Below are 20,220 nucleotides of genomic sequence, written 5' to 3' on the forward strand. Positions count from 1 at the left end.
CAAGGAACAAATTTCCCTATAACTTATATCATCTGCAACAGAGAATGTGAGTTCTAGGAGGCTAGGACTGCCAGGAATCAGGTTTCAAATGGTACCACAGTTGCTTGGCTAGTGAGCTGCATAAGCAAGATTCAGTCTCATTTCTCATGATCTCAAGGTTATACTCTCAGCAATTTTTTTTGCGATAAAGAACAAAGGAAAGATATATAAGTAGTGGGTGTGTATATATAGGTATATATATGTATATGTAAATATAATATATTTATATATTATATGTATATATTTATATATTAAAATATATATTTATACATGTGTGTATATATATATTTAGAGAGAGAGAGACAGACAGACAGACAAACAGACCATGTTGGCAGGACCTCAGGGGAGGTTCCATCTGACATAGTCCATAAAGAAACCTTATAAGTTTTATGTATGTGGATGAGAAAGGAAAGGGGATCAGGTAGGAGATCAGCTTGAATCTTTCTGGATTTTAGCAGTTTCAAAATACGTCGTGTTTGAAGAATAGTATATAATTCTGGAAACATGGAGAATAGCATATAGAGGAAAGGTAAGAATAGAAAGATTTTATGAGAGATCATGGATGGTGGGAGTTAAAGGTGGGAATAGGATTGTGTGTCTACAACTGTAGAGTTCAAAGTATGCATCTGTCCACCCAGTCCTCTACCTGACTTACCATGGATGTTCTGTGCCCACCCTAACCTGTAGTCCTGACTTGCCGTGGATGTCCTGTGCCCACCCTAACCTGTAGTCCCTGACTTACCGTGGATGTCCTGTACCCACCCTAACCTGTAGTCCCTGACTTACCGTGGATGTCCTGTACCCACCTTAACCTGTAGTCCCTGACTTACCGTGGATGTTCTGTACCCCGCCTTAACCTGTAGTCCTATCTTACCGTGGATGTTCTGTACCCCACCACCAACTTTGTCCAGAACGTTTCTTTATTGTTTTCTTCTCCGCCTGCTCCGAGGCTGACTGTTCTGAGGGTGCTAAGATGGTGCAGATGGAGAGAAGGCCGGGCAGAAGGTCCCAGCCTCAGGCTGAACTCACTTTCTCCGAGCCAGTGCCGGTGGATGTGTTCCAGGTTTTCCTTCCCTCTACTTCCATTTCCTTTTCCAGCTTTGGTATCTGGAGCGTCAAGTCCTTTTTAGGTGAACTTCTCTGCTCCCAGCTGGGCAGCAGGCCAGGCTGCTGCTCTCCCTTCTCATTATGTGCAGCCTCTCAGCAGCGTGTAGCAGATAGAGGGACTGAAAGCAGATGAATTCCTACCATTTCAGCTAAGTTTATCATCCTCATGGTGAATATGAAAAAGTATGGAGTACAGAAAGACTTAGCACCCAGAGCCAGAATCTGGGTCAGAAGTGAGACAAGTTTCTTTTCTGTCTGAGTGCTGTAGGAACAGCAGTGGCAGGAAAGGTGTCTCCAAGGGGAAAGGAGTCTTGCCGGAGGCGCAAGCAGAGGAACCCCCTAAGCTTAACGTTCATTTCTGTTCTTCTCGATTCTTGTTGCCATCCTTGTAGTTACCACGGGGTTTGAGACTGAGGAGAGACGAATTCAGGAAAATAAACTTTCTTAACTCACTCTTATGTGGAAAACTTAAGCCCACCCTGTTTCTTTTTTGAGACAGGGCCTACAAAAGATTCAGTAGAAAGGGAAAGTTAGGAGAAGGCAGGGCTGTTTTTTCTTAGACTAGGAACCAATATGTGCATGCGAGAAACACCCCAAGAAACAGTAGATTTGGAATCTTTTGCCAGTATATATTTTTAAGGATATAACAGTTATTAAATTTGTTTTTGTTTCTTCTCTTTTTTAGACAGTCTTGCAATGTAACCTAGGCTGGTCTCAAACTGTCCAGCCTCCTACCTCAGCATCCTGAGTCTTTGGCACTTGGCACTTGTTAAAATTATCTTAATACTTGGTAACTGTCTGAGTCACTGTAAGCGCAAGGCTAACAGTGTACCTGTTAGGTGCCTGTGAGACAGCAAGAGAGCCTTTAGGAGTGCTGTATGTAGTCTTCAAGTGAGGGGCCCACATTCGGGCTGTTTGAAGTATCTCAGCACTGCTCTATAGTGTCCACAGCAGCGAGGGTGTATGCTTATCCAGGCTAGCCCACATGAGAGGTACTAGCATACAGTCTTGACCATGGTGCATCGAGTGGTCGCTTACAGGCAGCACCCAGCCATCCTTGTTGGCTGCAGCAGCATCAGCAGCTGTGAACTAATCACTCAATTTTATGGAGATATTGATAGGTTTTATAGATTGGCTAAGGCAAATCATGCCTCAAATGAGGCTATTATTTAACAGATTGTTGCAGAATATTTATTTAGGCAAAGATGTGTTATATTAGTTTATACTGTATTTGTTTAACCATTTACAGATGTTACATTTGCATTAATTAAATTAACTTGGGCTGCCGGGTGGTGGTGGTGCACGCCTTTAATCCCAGCACTTGGGAGGCAGAGGCAGGCAGATCTTTGTGAGTTCGAGACCAGCCTGGTCTACAAGAGCTAGTTCCAGGACAGGCTCCAAAACCACAGAGAAACCCTGTCTCGAAAAACCAAAAAAAAAAAAAAAAAAAAAAATTAACCTGGGCTCACAGAAGTGGGCTTAGCAACTAGTTAGCAGGAAGTAGCAGGGAGGAGCTTAGCATGGGATTTTTAGTTGGGGCGGTGTGGAAGGAGAGAGGCTTCCTGGATGGAGTAAAGAGAGAGTTAGCCAGTTGCTACTCTAACTCTGAGTTTGCGGGTGTTCGCCCTAGCCTTTGAATCTTAAGTTTTATTAGAATAGAGATTTGGTTAAAGCTGCCTAAAGGGCTAGCTAAAGTGGCAGCAACAGACTCATTGGGGGAGCAGAACCCCCCAGGATGGGCTGCTAGCCGTTTAAAGCATGGCCTCTGAAGGGGAAACAGCAGCGGATGGCACCCGCATAAAGGAGACCGTGTTACCATTTCCAAAAAATGAGGAAATGAAGCTGGGCAGTGGTGGCGCACGCCTTTAATGCCAGCACTTGGGAGGCAGAGGCAGGAGGATCTTTGTGAGTTCAAGGCCAGCCTGGTCTCACAAACCCCCAACCAAACCAAACCAAACCAAACAACAAAAAGTAAAAAAACAATGAAGAAAATGGTTGGAAACTGGAAGAATGGTTTATTTGGAATTTGTATCACTTGGTAGTTAGTCTCAGTACAGGTTAGATTTTTTCTTTTATGATAACAAGTTTTTTAAATTTGTTGATGTGTATGCTGATGTGTTACTTTATATTTATCTGCTAAATATTATATGTGGGTATTATGCATTGTGGTGAAATGAAAATCAGACAGTTTTAGGGAGTTGCTTCTACCTTGTTGAGGCAGAATCTCTTGTTTCCATTGTACTGTGTACTTCAGGCCTACTGGCTCACAAGGATCTGTATAATTCTGTCTTTACCCCATAGCAGCTGGCTGTAGGAGTGTTTGGGATTACAGATGTGCGGCACTGCTGGCTGTAGGAATGCTGGGATTACAGATGTGCGGCATTGCTTTCATGTTTTCTTTTCATGGTTCAGGGCTAGACCTCAGGTTACCAGGCCTGCTTGGAAAGTGCTTTTACTGCTGAGCTGTCTCACTGCCCTGAAATTTTGTTGTTTTGAGACTGAAGTCTTGCAGTGTAGCTTTGGATGGCCTAATACTTTCTTTTTAAAATATTTATTTTATGTGTGTGTGTGTGTGCATGTTTCACCTGCATGTATGTGCATGTACTGCCCAAGAAGGCCAGAAGAGGGCATTGGACCCCTTGGAACTAGAGTTATTGACGTGGTTGCTGGGAATTGAACCTGAATCCTCTGGAAGAGCAGCCAGTGCGCTTAACTGCTGAAACATCTCTCCCGTCCCACGCCTTGTATTTCTATGTAGTCCTTGTTGGCCGTGTTCTCTTGTCATCCTCCTCTGGGCTCGGATTACCAGCATATGCCACCACACCTGCTTTAAATTCAGTTTACATATTAAGTAAACATACTTTAGTGTTTGCCTTTGATGTGCTGTTAGGCACTTCAATTCCTCTCGCTGGGTCTCTTTGGCTCTTACCTCTCAGAAGGAGTTTGGTAGTGTTCTGTTTCTTTCCACCATCGCCGGAGACCCCAGATAATAGAGACCCTTAGTTCAGTTTATTCAGTGTTGTCCTCTTTAAGCCTTTGCTGCCTTTTAATCCATGACTGTCCTTTCAGCACTGCAACTTCCCTAAGAGACAGCCACTGTGACCTGGAGCATGAGTGTGAACTCCCCTAAGAGACAGCCACTGTGACCTGGAGCATGAGTGTGAACTCCCCTAAGAGACAGCCACTGTGACCTGGAGCATGAGTGTGAGCTTCCCTAAGAGACAGCCATTGTGACCTGAAGCATGAGTGTGAGCTTCACTAAGAGACAGCCACTGTGACCTGGAGCATGAGTGTGAACTCCCCTAAGAGACAGCCACTGTGACCTGGAGCATGAGTGTGAACTCCCCTAAGAGACAGCCACTGTGACCTGGAGCATGAGTGTGAGCTTCCCTAAGAGACAGCCATTGTGACCTGAAGCATGAGTGTGAGCTTCCCTAAGAGACAGCCACTGTGACCTGGAGCATGAGTGTGGACTCCCCTAAGAGACAGCCACTGTGACCCAGTAGCCAGCTGTGCCATGTGGTGGCTTTTGAAACAATGTTCTTCAAAGGATTGCTGGGAATCTAAAGGAGATGCCAGGTGCTTCCTGCAATGGATGAGGTCACCTCTAGAACAGAGGAGTGGAGTGCAGAAAGTTAGGAGTTCTACACTGAAACAAAATTAATTTTGAGATCCCAGAAACATCTGGGGTAGAATGTGGCCCTACCCAAGGTTCTACACAGGCCTTGATCCTGTTTTAGAATGATCTGTGCCAGTAACCTCTTGCTTCTCAGCTGGGGTGAGGCTTTAACCAGAATCTGGTTGAGGAGTTGGCTTTCCTATCCATGTCCCCATAATTTTTTTCCTGTATTTTTTCCCAGCCTCATCCCTTAGCTACGTATCAAGTTCAAGGCTAGCCTGGTCTACGTGAGACCCTATTTCAACAAAATAAAACAGGCCGAGGATATAGTTTGATAGAATACTTGCTTAGCATGCATAAAGCCCTGGGTTTCATTTCGAATACCCCATAAAAACTGTAATACCAGTGCTTGGGAGGTGGAGACAGGAGGATCAGGGGTAGATCCGCTGGTGCCTGCCATTAATGGCCAGCCTGGTCAACAGAGCAAGTCCAGGACAGCCAGGACTGCACAGAGAAACCCTGTCTCATAAAGTCAAAAAATAACAACAGCCCTCCCCGAAACAAAAAACATACATATGTGTGTATATGAATATATATGTATATATGTGTGTATATGTATACACACACACACATACATACATATGTATGTATGAAAACAAAATCACCTAGGGGTGCAGGGAGCAAACATAAATTCACTCTTAGTTCCACCAGACAAGTACTTGGTTTTGTTTCAGCAGCTACAAATGGTCGATAGTCCCGTTCCTGGACCATTCAGTTATGTGTGTCACAACTACACAATGTTTTATTTTGCTTTATTTTGAGATAGGATCTTCTATAGCACAAGTTGACCTCAAATTTACCATTGTAGGTGAAGATGATCTTTAATTCTTGTTTTGTTTTTTGTTTTTTTTTGAGACAGGGTTTCTCTGTGTAGCTCTGGTTGTCCTGGAACTCACTCTATAAACCAGGCTGGCCTCAAACTCACCGAGATCCACCTGCCTCTGCCTCCTGAGTGCTGGGACTAAAGGGAGGCACTATCACTGCCCAGCTTATTTATTTATATTTTGAGACAGTTTTACCTAGCCCATGCTCACCTGGAACTTCTGTGTCACCAAGGATGACCTTGATTTTATGCTCCTCATGCCTGCACCTGGCATGAGTCGCCAGGCCTGCCTTCAGAATTGGTGTTCCTCTTAACCTATGTTGTATAATAATGGGTTTCATTATGATGCTTCCATACGTGTATTTAATGTGTAACAATCATATCCACTCCCCTCTCGCCAATCTTCTCAGCCATCCCCTTCTAATTTTGAGTCTTATGTATGTGATTAAATTACATAATTTGTTGCTGTGCAAAATTCTCTGAAGAGTAACCTGAGAAAGGTCATTTGACTTACAGTTCCAGGCATAGGCTGTCATGGTGAGGAAGGCATGACAGCAGGAGCTTGATGCTCCAGGCTCATCTTCACACTCACAGACAGGAAAACATAAATTTTAGTGCTCAGCTCCCTTTCTCCACTGCAGCAGCCTGTGGACTGGTGCAGCCCGCCGTTAAATACTCCACCCCCAATTATGCTAACCTGATGATCTTTCACAGGCTCACCTGATCTAGCTGATCCCTCACAGGCTTGTAGTGCCTGAAACCTTGCCTCCTAGCTGACTCCAGATCTTGTTGTCAGTCGTACTAGCTACCAAAGCATCCAGAGTTCTGTTGGGGTTGTTTGCAGTCGTGTGGGTGACTGTTTGCAGGAGGACGGACACAGCCATCGCAGGAGATGTCTCGTCAGCTTCAGATACATCCTGGGGAGGAGAGCTTCCCCATAAGCCCCTCTCCCCAAACTGGTTTTTAAAACTCAACTTAAAATACTTACTTTTATTTACAAGTGTTGGTGTGGGTATCTATCATGTGTGAGTGCACTTAGAGTCCAGAAGGTGTCAGATCCTGGAACTGGGATCCTGGAACTGGAGTCGCATGCAGCTGTAAGCTGCTCTGTGTGGGTGCAGGGACTGAATTAAGGTCCTTAGGAAGAACAGCAAGCCTTGTTACCTGCTGAGCCATCTCTTTAGTCCTGATTTTTTTTTTTTTTTTTTTTTTTTGGTTTTTCGAGACAAGGTTTCTCTGTGGTTTTGGAGCCTGTCCTGGAACTAGCTCTTGTAGACCAGGCTGGTCTCGAACTCACAGAGATCCGCCTGCCTCTGCCTCCCGAGTGCTGGGATTAAAGGCGTGCGCCACCACCGCCCGGCTTTTAGTCCTGATTTTAAATGTAAATACAAACTAGGTTAGTTACAAGTTAAATTTCTTTAAAACTGAATTTGAACTTGAGGCTTAATATCTTTCATTTTTTACATCCCGTGCATTCCTTTCTTAATTTTTTTGATTAAAAATTATTTTTATGTGTATGGGTGTTTTGTCTGCATGTACACTTGTACCACGTGCATGCCTGGTATCCAGAGAGGTTAGAAGATACTGGGGTCCCCTGGAACTGGAGTTACAGACAGTAGTGAACTGCCATTGCTAAGAATTGAACCCAGGAGCCGGGCGGTGGTGGCGCACGCCTTTAATCCCAGCACTCGGGAGGCAGAGGTAGGCGGATCTCTGTTAGTTCGAGACCAGCCTGGTCTACAAGAGCTAGTTCCAGGACAGGCTCCAAAGCCACAGAGAAACCCTGTCTCGAAAAACCAAAAAAAAAAAAAAAAAGAATTGAAGCCAGGTCCTCTGGAAGAGCCATCTCTAGCTCCTTCAGAAAAAAAAAAAAAAAAAAAAAAACGTTTATTTATTTTCTGTGTGTGACCCCTTTCCTGTGTGTGTGAACACTTGCTGTGAAGTTGTTTCTCTTGATCTGCCACGTGGGACCCAGGGATCAAACCTGTTTGCCAGACTAGGCAGCAAGTGCCTATACTGATAAGAGTGCCATGGCACTTCTTCCCCCAGGCTCCCTTTCCTGTTTTGAGTCAGGGTGTCCCTATGGAACCCAAGTAGTCTAAGCCACTTGAGTGCTGGGATTACAGGAATTCACCACCATGCCCCAGCCACATGCTATGTTTGCTGTCATTGGAATAATTGTGATGTCTCTTTCCTCCCTGAAAGGAAGGCTACTCTAGGGAAAGGCTAACAGCGGTCCCTCATTCTAGGCCTCTTAAGTAGCTGTAGCCCGGCGGGTAGCACCAATCGTGTGTGAAAGACCGACAGAAAATTCGGCAGGCTTATCCCCATTTTGTGGTGTGTGCATGTATTTGCCTTCAGTCTTAGTGACCGTAGCAGAGTTGCCTCCCTAAAGAAGAACACTGGTGGACTGCGCTGGCTCAGAGCTCACGCGATTGTCTTCTTACTGCAGGCGCTGTGTCCAGGTCGTGCACAAACTGCTGTGTTACCAGAAGAAGTGTAGAGTTCGCCTGCACTATACCTGGCGGGAACTCTGGTCAGGTAACGCTCCTCCTTGAGCTTGTTCTTTTTCTCTGTGCTTCATATGAGCTTGCGCTCACACTACTAGTCTTTTATTCCGTGTGCTTTGTTAGGACGATTCTCTTTCACTCACACTATTTTTAACATTTTGCCTTGCTTGAATCTAGACTTCAAATGCTATGTGGTCCACACTTTCTTTCCTGTTCCTTCTCATTCTCTGTACTTTTTTTTTTTTTTTTGTCAGCCTTTGATGGTTTCTTGAGTTTTAGAGCTAAAGATGTACCTGGTAGAGTACAAGCATAAGAGTCTGGATTTGATCGCTAGCACTGAGAAAAAAAGGAAAAAAAAAATCTAAGGAGAGGATATAATTTGTTAGCCAGGCATAATGGCACAAACCTGTAATCCCAGCAGTGGAGGGAAAAGCAAATAGATCTCTCTGAGATCAAGGCCAGCCTGGGATACATAGTGAATTCCAGGTCATTCAGTGCTGTGTAGTGAGACCCTTAAAAAACAAAAACAACCAAACAAAAATGTCTTGAATCTCAAAGATTCTGGCTTTGTGTAGCAGCGAGGAGTCAGTGCAAACTTGGATTCGCATCCACTTCCATTTGGTAGCAGCATATGGACTACAGGGAATGACTGTAGTTTCCTCAAGATGAGTAATCTCAGGAGGAATGGCATTAGGAGGTGGTGGGGATGGGGCGGGGAGATGGGAGAAGCTCTGCTCTTTTGTTACATCTGGCTTATTACTGTTTACAGACTGTGTAGATGGTACCACTCCCCCTGGGCCAGAGACAAAACAGAAAATTACAATGTTTACTTTTGTCTTTATATCCATTTGGTAACCCAGTAAAGTTACTGCCACCCCTGCATGCTGGAAGTGTCTCTTCTCTAAGGGTACAATTAATGTTAGCTTGCCATCTTTTTTTGTGTGTGACTAAATTGGAGGTTTTGAGAAAGCAAAAATTGTTCTCTGAGGCAGTTGCTTGCTGATAGGTCCTGTGGCTTTTGTGACCCGAGGCTATAATAGTTTTCTCTCAATGATTACAGATGAGTGGCTGCCCCACCCGTAGGGCGCTCCTCTGTATTCTGAACTGAGGAGAGTCGTTAGTGTCAGGGGCTCTGTAAGAAACAGGCCAGGAGCCCAGCCCCCTTCTATGGAATTTATCTCCCTGTTGTGACACATGGTTTCCTCCCAGCTTAATTTGGCTTTCTAAATTTAGTCCTCCATAATGGGAAGTAGAGATCTTTAATTAATGGATTAGCAGCAGTTACTGTGTGTGGTGGTGGAAGGGAGGGTAAGAGAGTCACACTAACAGGGCAGCAGTGGCCACTGTAGTTGGAGCTTTAGGAGAGAGTTTGGAATTAAGGGCATGTCAGAAGAGATTGGAAGGGATCAAACTGATGAGTTAAGTTTTCTGTATGTGTGCATGCATGTGCATGTGTATTTTGTTTGACACTGGGTCTTGCTATGTAGCCTAGGCTGTCCTTGGCCTCAGCCTCCCAAATGGCTCAACTTCTAGGCATGCACCACCCACACTTGTTGAGTAAGCTGAATATATATATATTTTTTTCGAGACAAAGTTTCTCTGTAGCTTTGGAGCCTATCCTGGAACTAGCTGTTGTAGACCAGGCTGGCCTCGAACTCACAGAGATCCTCCTGCCTCTGCCTCCCAAGTGCTGGGATTAAAAGCGTGAGCCACTCCTGCCCAGCTAAATTTTTTATAACAGAAATGACTCTTATTATTTTATGTAGATAATAATGTAATTATAACGCTCCGAAAGCTAGCATGTCAAAGAAAATGCAAAACAGTGCAAATTTGTGTACTTGGTTCAGTTTTAGGACGTAGAACAAGCAGCAGTGGTTAGTGTCTGTGCCTGAGATGGAGTTGCACGCAGTGTTGAGCAATTCTCTGGCTGCAGTTGTCTGCTGCTTCTGGTTCTCGTCTACTTTTACTTCCTTCTCTTTCTTGATCATTCTCGCCTTGACCTCCATATCCTCTTCATTCCGGGCCCTTTTTACTCACTGTCCTGTGTCTGTCTGCCTTCTGTTTTCCTTGGGTTTCTCACGCTTCCAGTTGTTTTCCTACTTACATTTCATAGTTCCTGTCACCTTTTTATTTATTCATTCTTTTATTTATTTATTATTGGTTTTTCGTGACAGGGTTTCTCTATGTAGTCCTAGCTATCCTAAAACTCGTTCTGTAGGTCAGGCTGATCTTGAATTCAGAACTCTGCTGTTAATTCCACTGAACAAGGGTAAAAGCTTTTACCCAAATTCTTTTAGTAAAATTAAGCAAGCTTTATTTTCTTTTTTTTTTTTTTTTTTTTTTTTTGGTTTTTCGAGACAGGGTTTCTCTGTAGCTTTGGAGCCTGTTCTGGAACTAGCTCTTGTAGACCAGGCTGGGCTCGAACTCACAGAGATCCACCTGCCTCTGCCTCCCGAGTGCTGGGATTAAAGGCGTGCGCCACCATCGCCCGGCTGCAAGCTTTATTTTCTGTCAGACAGGACTGTCTCCCTGAAAGAGTAGTATCACACATAGGAGAAGGTGGATGTATAGCCCCCCAAAACTGTAAAACTAGGGGATTTCCAAGGGTTCAGTGAATTTTTGGTTATGTAGGAACTTGGTTGAACATCTCAAACTTCTTTGACAGAACATCTTATTTTATAAGGGTGTGTTGGACTGTAGTGTCCAAACACCGAGGAGGAGTCACCCCCAGAGACCACTTCATACACCACATCCGATGTAAAAACATGAGGATTTTATTAATTCTGTCATGACAGGGTCCCCAGCATTCGGGAAGCCGAGGGACCCCGAATAGATGGCACAGGCTACTTTTAAAGGGGCCACAGAAGCAAGGGGGGTTGTTCTTTGACTATTTTGATTGGCTTATTCGAAAAGGCTAATACCAATAATTGACTGGAGAGCTGTTTGTTGCCAGATCAGGTGAGGTAAGAGGTCATTTTGACCCCGTTTCCCAGGCGACCGAATCAAAACATACGTATATGGGTAATTGTTCAGGAACTGAGTACGTGCGAGTGTAGCTGTTAGGTCCTTGGTTCCCAGGGGAGGAGGGGAAGCACTATGGCACAGAGGCTGAGAGAATTCAGAATTGTCAAAATGGCTTCAGAATTGTCTTAAAGTCTTACAGGTGGAGATCAGGGTATAAGCTTTGGAACATGTCAAATTCTAGAAAATTGGTCAAGACCTGGTCAAATTTAAGTTTTGCAGAAAACAGGGATGAACTTATTTCAACTTTGTAAAAAGATGGCTTCTAATCTTAAAATGGAGTCAGGCTGGTCCATCACTGCCTCCTACCTCTGCCTCCCAAGTGCTGACGTTGATTGAGTATGCAACTATACCTGGCATTTTGCCACTCTAGTTAGTAACTTACGAAGAAAAGAACAATTGTTTATCCTCTGTTGATTGGTGACTTCATGACTTTGAGAACTTCTGTCATGTTCAGCTCCGTGATCACTTGCTATCTTGGTTTGTGTTCTGCGGTCCTTGGTGTATTAAAAAGAGGTTGTAGGAGACTCATTAGTGAGGCCTAGATGCCTGCTTGTTCCTAACGTGTGGAGGTTTGTGTTCGAGGCTTCTGCCGAGTGAGGGCTAGCTTCCTTCCTTTCTTTTGTAAAGCTCACATTCATTTAGTTACTTCCTGTTGCTGCACGTCACCTGTGCTTGATAAGAAGATAAGAGGACAACTTACTAGAATCAGTTATCACCTTCCACTGTGGGGGACCCAGCGATAGAACTCAGGTTGTCAGGCTTGGTGTCAAGCGCTTTTACCCTCTGAGCCCTCCTTTTAGTGACCAAGTGAGCTCTCCTGTAACTGTGGTTCTGTGTGTTCATACGTGGAGTATACGGTGAGCTGAAAGAGCGGCAGGTGTTAAGGAAAGCTGCAGTGAGAGAGCCCATAATAATGTATAATATTGCATTCAGTGGATACAAGTGTGGCTGTGTTGGAGCCGCCCACTCCTTGGCTGGCGCTACCCTCATATGTTGGAATGCCCATGTTTTCATTCTCTTTTTGCCTTCTAGGTTTATGGATTTGAGGGAGGAGTGAGAAACTCATCATGGCAAATATACCAGTGTAGAAAATGCTTGCCCATATATGTGTTGTGAATTATAAATGAATTTTATTTATAAATAAGAGTGTAAGGCATGTAAGGTTCGACTGAACAACCAGAAACCCTTGAGCTTATAGAAGACACTCAGGTAGGGTCCAGGCGCCTTCATGTTTGGAATGTGGGCGTTCAGCGTCCTTGTACTTCTTGAGTGCTGATTTTTATTTCTGGGGTTGTATTTGTTCTGGGAGAACATTGCCAGAAGTATTCAAAATTCCTGAAATGAATTTAGCTAAAAAATGCTAGAGAGGAAAAGCCAACTATATGTTTTAGCTAGGGGTTGAATCCCACTTGGTCCTTTTCCTGCTCTATGTACACAGCCCTGACCCCCTCCCTGCTGCCACTTATTTGTACAGTGGCTGTTGCCATGGCATCTGAGCATGTAGGAGGACGTTCTGAGCTCATTTCAGTTGGAATATGGAAGAAGGAAGTCCTGGGTTTGCTTTGCCTTTCTTTTTAGGAACTGTCATTTTCCCCCAAGATACAGTTTGGGAACTCTCTTCTGACTTTCAAATACCAGTCTCTGAGCAAAAGCTTACCTGAAACTCCCCTCTAAGGACAGAAAGTGAGGTTTGGAGATCAGATCCTAATGAGACAGTTCTTTCTCTTTGAAGAATGAAAGTAGGGCCCTGCATATCCAGAAAGCATCTGTCCGTATACATATGCTCCATGCAGTTTAAGGAGTGCCTGAGCCCTGTGAGGCTCTCCATGCTCTTATATGGAAAAAGTCACTACCCTTACTTTATGTTACATAACCTCCCAATTATTTTGTCACAGAATATACTAGTGTCTAGTTAAGCTTTTTTTTTTCTCCCTTTTTTTTTCCCTGATCATACTGCATCCAATGGGGACTTTTAGCAGCATCTTTTCTCTGATTTTTTTTTTTTTAAAGGGCCGCACTTTGTAGTGCTGGCTGGCCTGGAACTCACTATGTAGACCAGGCTGGCCTCAAACTCACATAAGTTTGCCTCTGGCTCCTGAGTTCTGGGATTAGAAGTATGTACCACAACACTCAGCTTCTCTCTGAACTTATTGAGACTACAGATAATATTCTTCATTGTGTCTAACTTCCTGCTTGTCCCTATGGCACTTTGGGCCATTTATGTCTTTATTAGAGTCCATTGTGTGTGTTCTGGGTCCTGAGCCTGGGTCCTCTGAAAGAATAGCAAGCACTCTTAGCCACTGAGCTAGCTCTTCAGCCCGCACTACATGGCTTTTAATGGGGACATAGAAAACATTTGAATGAATAAATAAATCCACAAATGACAATGTTGTGTTTCTCCCTTTAAAGCAACAACAGTAATGGGAGAACCCTGTAACATGATTGCTGTAATGTTTCCGATGCAATGCCTCTCAGTATCTTTGGACAGGATCAACCCTCTGACTTAGATTTGTTTGAACCATTGAGGTGCAAAGGGGCGCAGAGCACTCCCTTTCTTTGTGTGTTTCTTCCCGTCCACAGATGGACAGATTACTTTTAACCAAGTGAAAATGGAAACCCTGGTGACTTCTAAGCTGTTCACAAAGAATAAGCAGGATGGTTAGAGAGAGGCTTGGCGCTGTTGGAAAGGGAACGACTTGCACAGAGCTTCCTGGAGACAGCTTACTTTACTTCCACTGTAGGCAGAAGGGGCACTGGGAAAGCAGCTTGCATCTAAATATGTGGCTTCCACGGTCTGAAAACATGGTTTAAAGGCAGATTTGTGCTGGCATTTTTTATTCAGCATTTGTGTGTAGATCAAAGCCCTTACCCTTTCGCTATGCCACGTCTCAGGGTAAACCATGCATTGCTTGTATCTGTACTGATTGGGGAGGGAGTGGAGATGCAGAGGGTTAAGTAACTAAGGAGTCTGGAGCCAGACCCCGAACAGTCGTGGCTGGAACTTAGAGTTCCCGACTTCTGTGCTCAGATGTGGGTCACCAGGTAACATTTGCCTCCCTGTAGGAAGAAAGGTCCCAAAGACCCCAAACACTCTGCTCAGCTTCACGGTGCTAAAGAGCATCCCAAGCATTTTCAGCTTTGTGAAAGGAAACTGTGCATGGCCTGACCTTTCAGATACCTCCTGGGAAACATGGAACCCCAGAGAGCATCACAGTTTTCCAGATCCAGCTGGCTTTCTCATGCTGGCAGAACCCGTGTCTTCATGGTTAAGAACAATTTGAGGGTGCAAATTGAGAGCCTGTGGGAAACTATGCTGTGGGTGTTACGTAGGACTGAATTTTTTTCAAGAGAAAAACTGATTTGATGTATAGCAATGTCTGGCAGTCCTGATATAGGTATAGCTTTGGCAGTTCAGCAGCCTCTCCTGATGTGTAGAAGCTTACCTTTGGACATTTAGTTGTCTTCTTCTTTTAGTTTAGTTTGTTTTCTAAACTATAATTTGATGTAATCATAGACTTATAGGAAGCTGCGAAAGTAATAAAAGTGCATCTTTCACTCCGCTTCCTCCAAAGGGGACATCTTACGTAGCTATTGCCTCTTTTAGTTTGAAAGAGGTTATGCAGGTGGGAAAGAATAGAGCATGCTTGTCAAAACTAATCTCAGCAGTCAAGAAGAGGAGCCAGGAAGGATGGAATTCAAGGGGCTCAGTGTCCAGAGGAATCAAGAAGCCAGGCATCTCAGCACTTGGGAGGCAGAGGCAGGCGGATCTCTTGAGTTTGAGGTCAGCCTGGTCTATAGAGTGACTTCGAGGATGGCCAGGACTGTGTAGAGAAACCCTGCCTCAAAAAAAAAAAAAAAAAAAAAAAGAAAGAAAGAAAAGAAAATCAGTGAGAAAAGATTCTCATATAAAAGCTGCAAAGTGTCAGAAATCACTCTCCATTTTTCTTGATGCAGAAAAGTCTCTTCCTATTGAGAGAAGAGTCAGCTTCCACAGGTCAATCAGCATCTTGTCAGGTTCATGGGGTGGGAAAGGAGCGACTGCTTTTGTTGCTATGCCTACATTCAGTAGTTCTAAAGTGAGACAGAGCTTAGCTTGGTAAGTGTTATCTTTCCACACCTGGGCAAACGGATCTGATGTTAGCCTTCCTGTAGGCTGGGAGAGGGTCCCTTAGCAGATGGTTAGTGTGAACATGGTCTGTTTCACTGACTGCTAAATCTCATAGAGTGAGTTTGGGTACCACTCAGACAGTGTTTGGGAAAGGAAACAAGAACTGAAGGTGGTAAGGTTCCTTGAACCTGCTTAGTTATGGCAGGTGCATAGGGATCCTATATTCGCCACGTCTAGGCTCTGAATACATTCTCTCTTCCTCTGAGTTCTCTCTTCTTTCTCTCCCTCTCTGTCTTCCTTCCTTCCTTCCTTCCTTCCTTCCTTCCTTCCTTCCTTCCTTTCTGTTTTTTTCTTTTTTTTTTGAGACAGGGTTTCTCTGTGGCTTTGGAGCCTGTCCTGGAACTAACTCTTGTAGACCAGGCTAGCCTCCAACTCACAGAGATCCGCCAGCCTCCGCCTCCCGAGTGCTGGGATTAAAGGCGTGTGCCACCACTGCTCGGTTGTTTTTCTTTTTTTAAAGGGTTTAATTTTTTTTTGGGGGGGGATTTTTGAGACAGGGTTTCTCCATAGCTTTTGGTTCCTGTCCTGGAACTAGCTCTTGTAGACCAGGCTGGCCTCGAACTCACAGAGATCCACCTGCCTCTGCCTCCTGAGTGCTGGGATTAAAGGCGTGTGCCACCACCGCCTGGCCCTAATTTTTTTTTTTATGTGTATGAGAGTTTTGCCTGCATGTAAGTCTGTCCATTATGTGTGCACAGTGCTGGTGGAGTCAGAAGAGGGCGTCAGATCCTCTGGGACAGGAGTTCCTGGAGGTTGTGAACTGCTATGTGTGTGTTGAGAATGAAACCCTACTCCTTGAAGAGCAGCTTGTGCTCTTAACGACTGTGCTGTCTCTCCAGCCTCACTTTGGTTATTTTCGAGACAGGGTTTTGCTAGGTTGCCCAGGGCTGCCTGGAATCAATATATAGCCCATGCTATGCCCCGTGGTTAGCAACGTTCTTGTCTCAGCTCCCCTAGTGCTGGAATATAGATGCACAGATAGGCCGAGTCTGGGAACTTTAATTTAAAAGGTTCATCAGGATGAAGAGGGGATGGGTAGTAATCTTTCCCGAGTAAATGGGGGATGGGGAATGATTGAGAACATTATCTTCCCTTTCAGAAGATACACATTCATAGCTAGGGAAAAGGAGAAATGTAACTTCCATTTAAAGGAAGATTTGCTCTGCTCTTTGGCTCAGCTAGAGGGTTGTGGAACCTTTAGGCAGCACAAGCTACTGACTGTGTTTTCTTTTCCCAGGGCACTCAGAGCACAGCCAAAGCCCAGAGCCCCCTCATTTCATTCTCCATCCTCTTGCTGCCATGTTGGTGTGGTGCTTAGCTTTACAGACAAATGGTTGAGTTCATTTTTTTGTTGTTGTTGTTGTTTTAATTAAAAAGTTATCTTTTTTTTTTTTTTTCTGTTTTGAGACAGGGTCTCATTTACCACAGACTTGAACACACTGTTTAGCTGAAAATGCCCTTGAACTGTTGTTACTGCCCTTCCTTCAACTCCCAAGAGCTAGGATTCTATTCTATTATGTCCTAACATAAGATTAGAAACCTGTGTTTTGAGAGGACATCTGTAGCGTGAATAATAAAAACCCTGAGTAAGATATTGGGGTTCAACCTGAAAACCAGAAAAGCAAAGCAGCCAAGTCACTAGAGAAGTCTCACCTCTACCAAGGCTGGGTGACCACAGACTAAGCAGACTAAGCCTTTCTCTCCTCCGTTTTATTTCCCTCTAGTGCTGAGATTAAAGGTGTGTGCCGCCACTGTCTGACCTCTAGTGGCTCTAGGTTTGCTTCCGGTCTTCAGGCATGATGTATTTATCAAAATACAAATAATATACCACTACAGGCATCTAGTGACTTAAAAACCATTCTGTTGTTAGGTATTGCCTTTCTACTCCTTTCTGAACCACTCTGTCAGCTGACAGTGAGCCGGCCCATCACTGCCAGTGTTGTTGAGGACTCATGGGTGATTTTTCTAGCGTGAATTCTAATTGGTCTTAATAGTAAAAACCCGGAGTCAGGTATCAGGGTAAATTCTGAAAGATCAGAGAAGTAAAGAAGCCAGCTACTAGAGAGGCTTTTTACTTCTGCCGAATCCTCAGACCGAAGTGGGCTAGATCCTGTCTCCACGAATCCTCAGACCGAATGGCTGAGCTCGTTTCCTCCCACCTTATATTCTTCTCTCTGCCCAACCATATCCCTTCCAAACAAATTATCACCAAAGATTTTCCCTGGGGATGAGGGAATTGGTGGAGTTTATGGAGCCTCCGAGGTTTTGGTGGCTTTAGCTTGTTTAGCTAGTGCTATTTCTAGCTTTTCCTTGACTTCTGTCGCAAGCAAGTGAAATGCCAATATTTCCTGTCTGTTGGACACTGTGAAATTATGCATCTCCCTAACGAACAGGCTGTGATTTGGGTTCAGTGGCACCTAATTCTAGTTCCATACCATGTTCCAAGATAGGGTCCAAGTCTTGTCTTACAATTTTTCTTTCTTCTTCATTGTGTACAAAAGCTGCTCAGACAGACAAGCTCTCTTTGACCAGTTTCTTTTTTATTTTACTTTTTTTTTATTTTTGAGACATTTTATTTCTCCATGTAGCCCTAGCTGTCCTGGAACTCACTCTGTAGACCAAGCTGGCCTTAAACTTGGAGATCTGCCTGCCTCTGCCTCCCAAATGATGGGATTAAAGGTGTGTGTCACCACCACCCAGCTGTCTGGCCAGTTTCTTTAGAGACACTTACTTGTGCTCGGATAGAATCTCTCTCCTTCCTGTTTTTAATTTTTTTAAGTTTAATTCACTTGGCTTTTACACTTAAGCCTCTCCTCTGCTTCTCTAAGGCAGGTGACTGAGCTACCATTCGGTTGTGTCTTCTGTGACTGGCTTGTTTTCCTTGCTGCTGGTTTGCCCTCCAGGTAGGGACAGGTTTTAGTCCTGAACAAGTTCCTATATCCATTATTCCTTCTGCTCCTCATGGCAGCACAATTTGCTGCTGTCTTCTGTTCCTCCCCTGAATCCAAAGCAGATAGAAACAAATCTGGGGAAGTCCTCCTTGTGTAGGACACACGAATGCCAAGAACAGCTCAGCAAATCGAGAGTCTTTGTTTCTGTTCTGTGATGGGAACCTGTGGAAGGTGCTAAGACTTTCCAGTGGGCGATACTGAACCTTCTCCTTGGAAACTAGATTTACTGCTTCTGCCTCCAGGATTGACTAGGGGTTTAAGGACTTGCCGCAGTACTTAGTCTTGGCTCAGTGTTCTAGAGCCTAGACACACCTTATGTTCTGCACAGTGCTATTGCACTGTTTACTAAACACGATTCACACAACTCACCAGAAGGGAACATAGGCTGAAGCAATGGATGAGACAGCTAGTTGTCTCCAGCAGTGTCAGAACAGGCAGCAGTTGGTTCCAGTTTCTGGACAAAAGCCCAGAACCCAAAATTTCAAGGGCTCTTGTAGAAAACAACTTTCTGATGAACAAATGAATGTATTACGTCCCTTAAATTTAAACACACTCGTGTATGTGCTTATTGTCACGTGTGCAAGTGTGTATGGAGGCTGGAGGTCGACGTTGTTCACTTTATTTTTTAGGGACAGGGCTTCTCGATGAACATACAGCTCATCAATTTAGCTAGAGTTTCTGGCCAGCAAGCCCCAGGGACCGGCTGGTCTCTGCCTCCCCGGCTCTGGGCACATGCTGCTGCACCTGGCTCTTTATTTATGCGATGCTGGGATCTGAGCTCAGATCCTCATGCTAGGACAGCAAGCACTTTAGCATTGGAGCCTTCTTCCCAGCCCAGTATAAATATACTTAATGGGTACAGATATTTAGTGCAAACACTTTTTCATTCAGTTAGGGTTACAGTGTTTGGAGCTAGTCTCTAGAGCCTTGCTTAATAAATGCTAAACTAGAAATCCAACTCGGGGTCCCTCAAGATCACACAGGGGACTGTTGGTGTTTAGAGAGCGTGGTTAGCTTTGATTCTGACCTTGGAGGTTGTTTTTCCTTTCTTTTTAAAATGGGTTTCATGTGGCCCGGGCTGGCTTTGAATTTTCTGTGTAGCTGAGACATCCTTGAGCTTTTGATTCTTTTGCCTCCCCCTCCTGAGTGCTGGGATAAAAGCCCATACCACCACTGCGAATGAACTGCTACTGCCTACTTTGTCTCTATGAATCTGACTACTCAAGTAGTCCTTATAACCTTAACCTAGTGAACCTGTCCTTTTGACCTTTTATGTCTAGCTTATTTCACTAACATCATTTCTTTTCTTTAAAAATTACTTTGTTTTTAGCTGCATGAAAGGTGTACCCCTTTCATCCAAGCACTTGGGAAGCAGATTCAGGCAGATCTCTGAGTTTGAGGCCAGCCTGGTCTACAGAGTGAGTTCCAGGACAGCCAGGGCTACACAGAGAAACCCTGCCTCAAAACAAGCAAGCAAACAAACAAATAAGATTACTATATATGTGTGTGTATGTGTGTGTGTGTGTATGTGTGTTCAGGTGCCATTAGAGACCTGAAAAGGGTGTTGGGTCTCTGGAACTGGAGTATAGACAGTTATGATATGCTTGAGATGGATACTAGGAACTGAACTTTATCAAGAGCAACAAGCATTCTTAAATGCTGAGCTGCCTCTCCAGCCCTTTTCTTCCATTTTAAGGCAGAATGATAATCTGTTGTGTGTAAATAACCCATTGCTTGTCTGTTCAGCTGTTGTTGGACATTTGGGATGCTTCCCACATTTGCTGTGTGAATGATGCTGCTGTAAACATGGGTGTATAAATGCCTGTTCAAGTTCCTTCACCCCCCCCCATTTTCTTTTTTTTTTTCTTTCTGTATTTTGGGTTTCTGAGACAGGGTCTGATAGTTGCTCTGATTGACCA

The 20,220-nt window shown here is 44.3% G+C and overlaps 1 protein-coding gene across 1 annotated transcript in view; it reads left to right on the forward strand.

Annotated features, from left to right (window-relative positions):
- Armh3 (armadillo like helical domain containing 3) overlaps positions 1 to 20,220 on the forward strand; it is a 200,564-nt gene that overhangs the window by 78,963 nt on the left and 101,381 nt on the right. Inside the window, exon 20 of the mRNA XM_057779848.1 lies at positions 8,101 to 8,189. Within this exon, the coding sequence (XP_057635831.1) occupies positions 8,101 to 8,189 (89 nt within the window). The remainder of the gene's footprint in view (positions 1 to 8,100; positions 8,190 to 20,220) is intronic.

This window comes from Chionomys nivalis, chromosome 8 (genome assembly GCF_950005125.1).
Source record: "Chionomys nivalis chromosome 8, mChiNiv1.1, whole genome shotgun sequence".
NCBI classification, from domain to species: Eukaryota; Metazoa; Chordata; class Mammalia; order Rodentia; family Cricetidae; genus Chionomys; species Chionomys nivalis.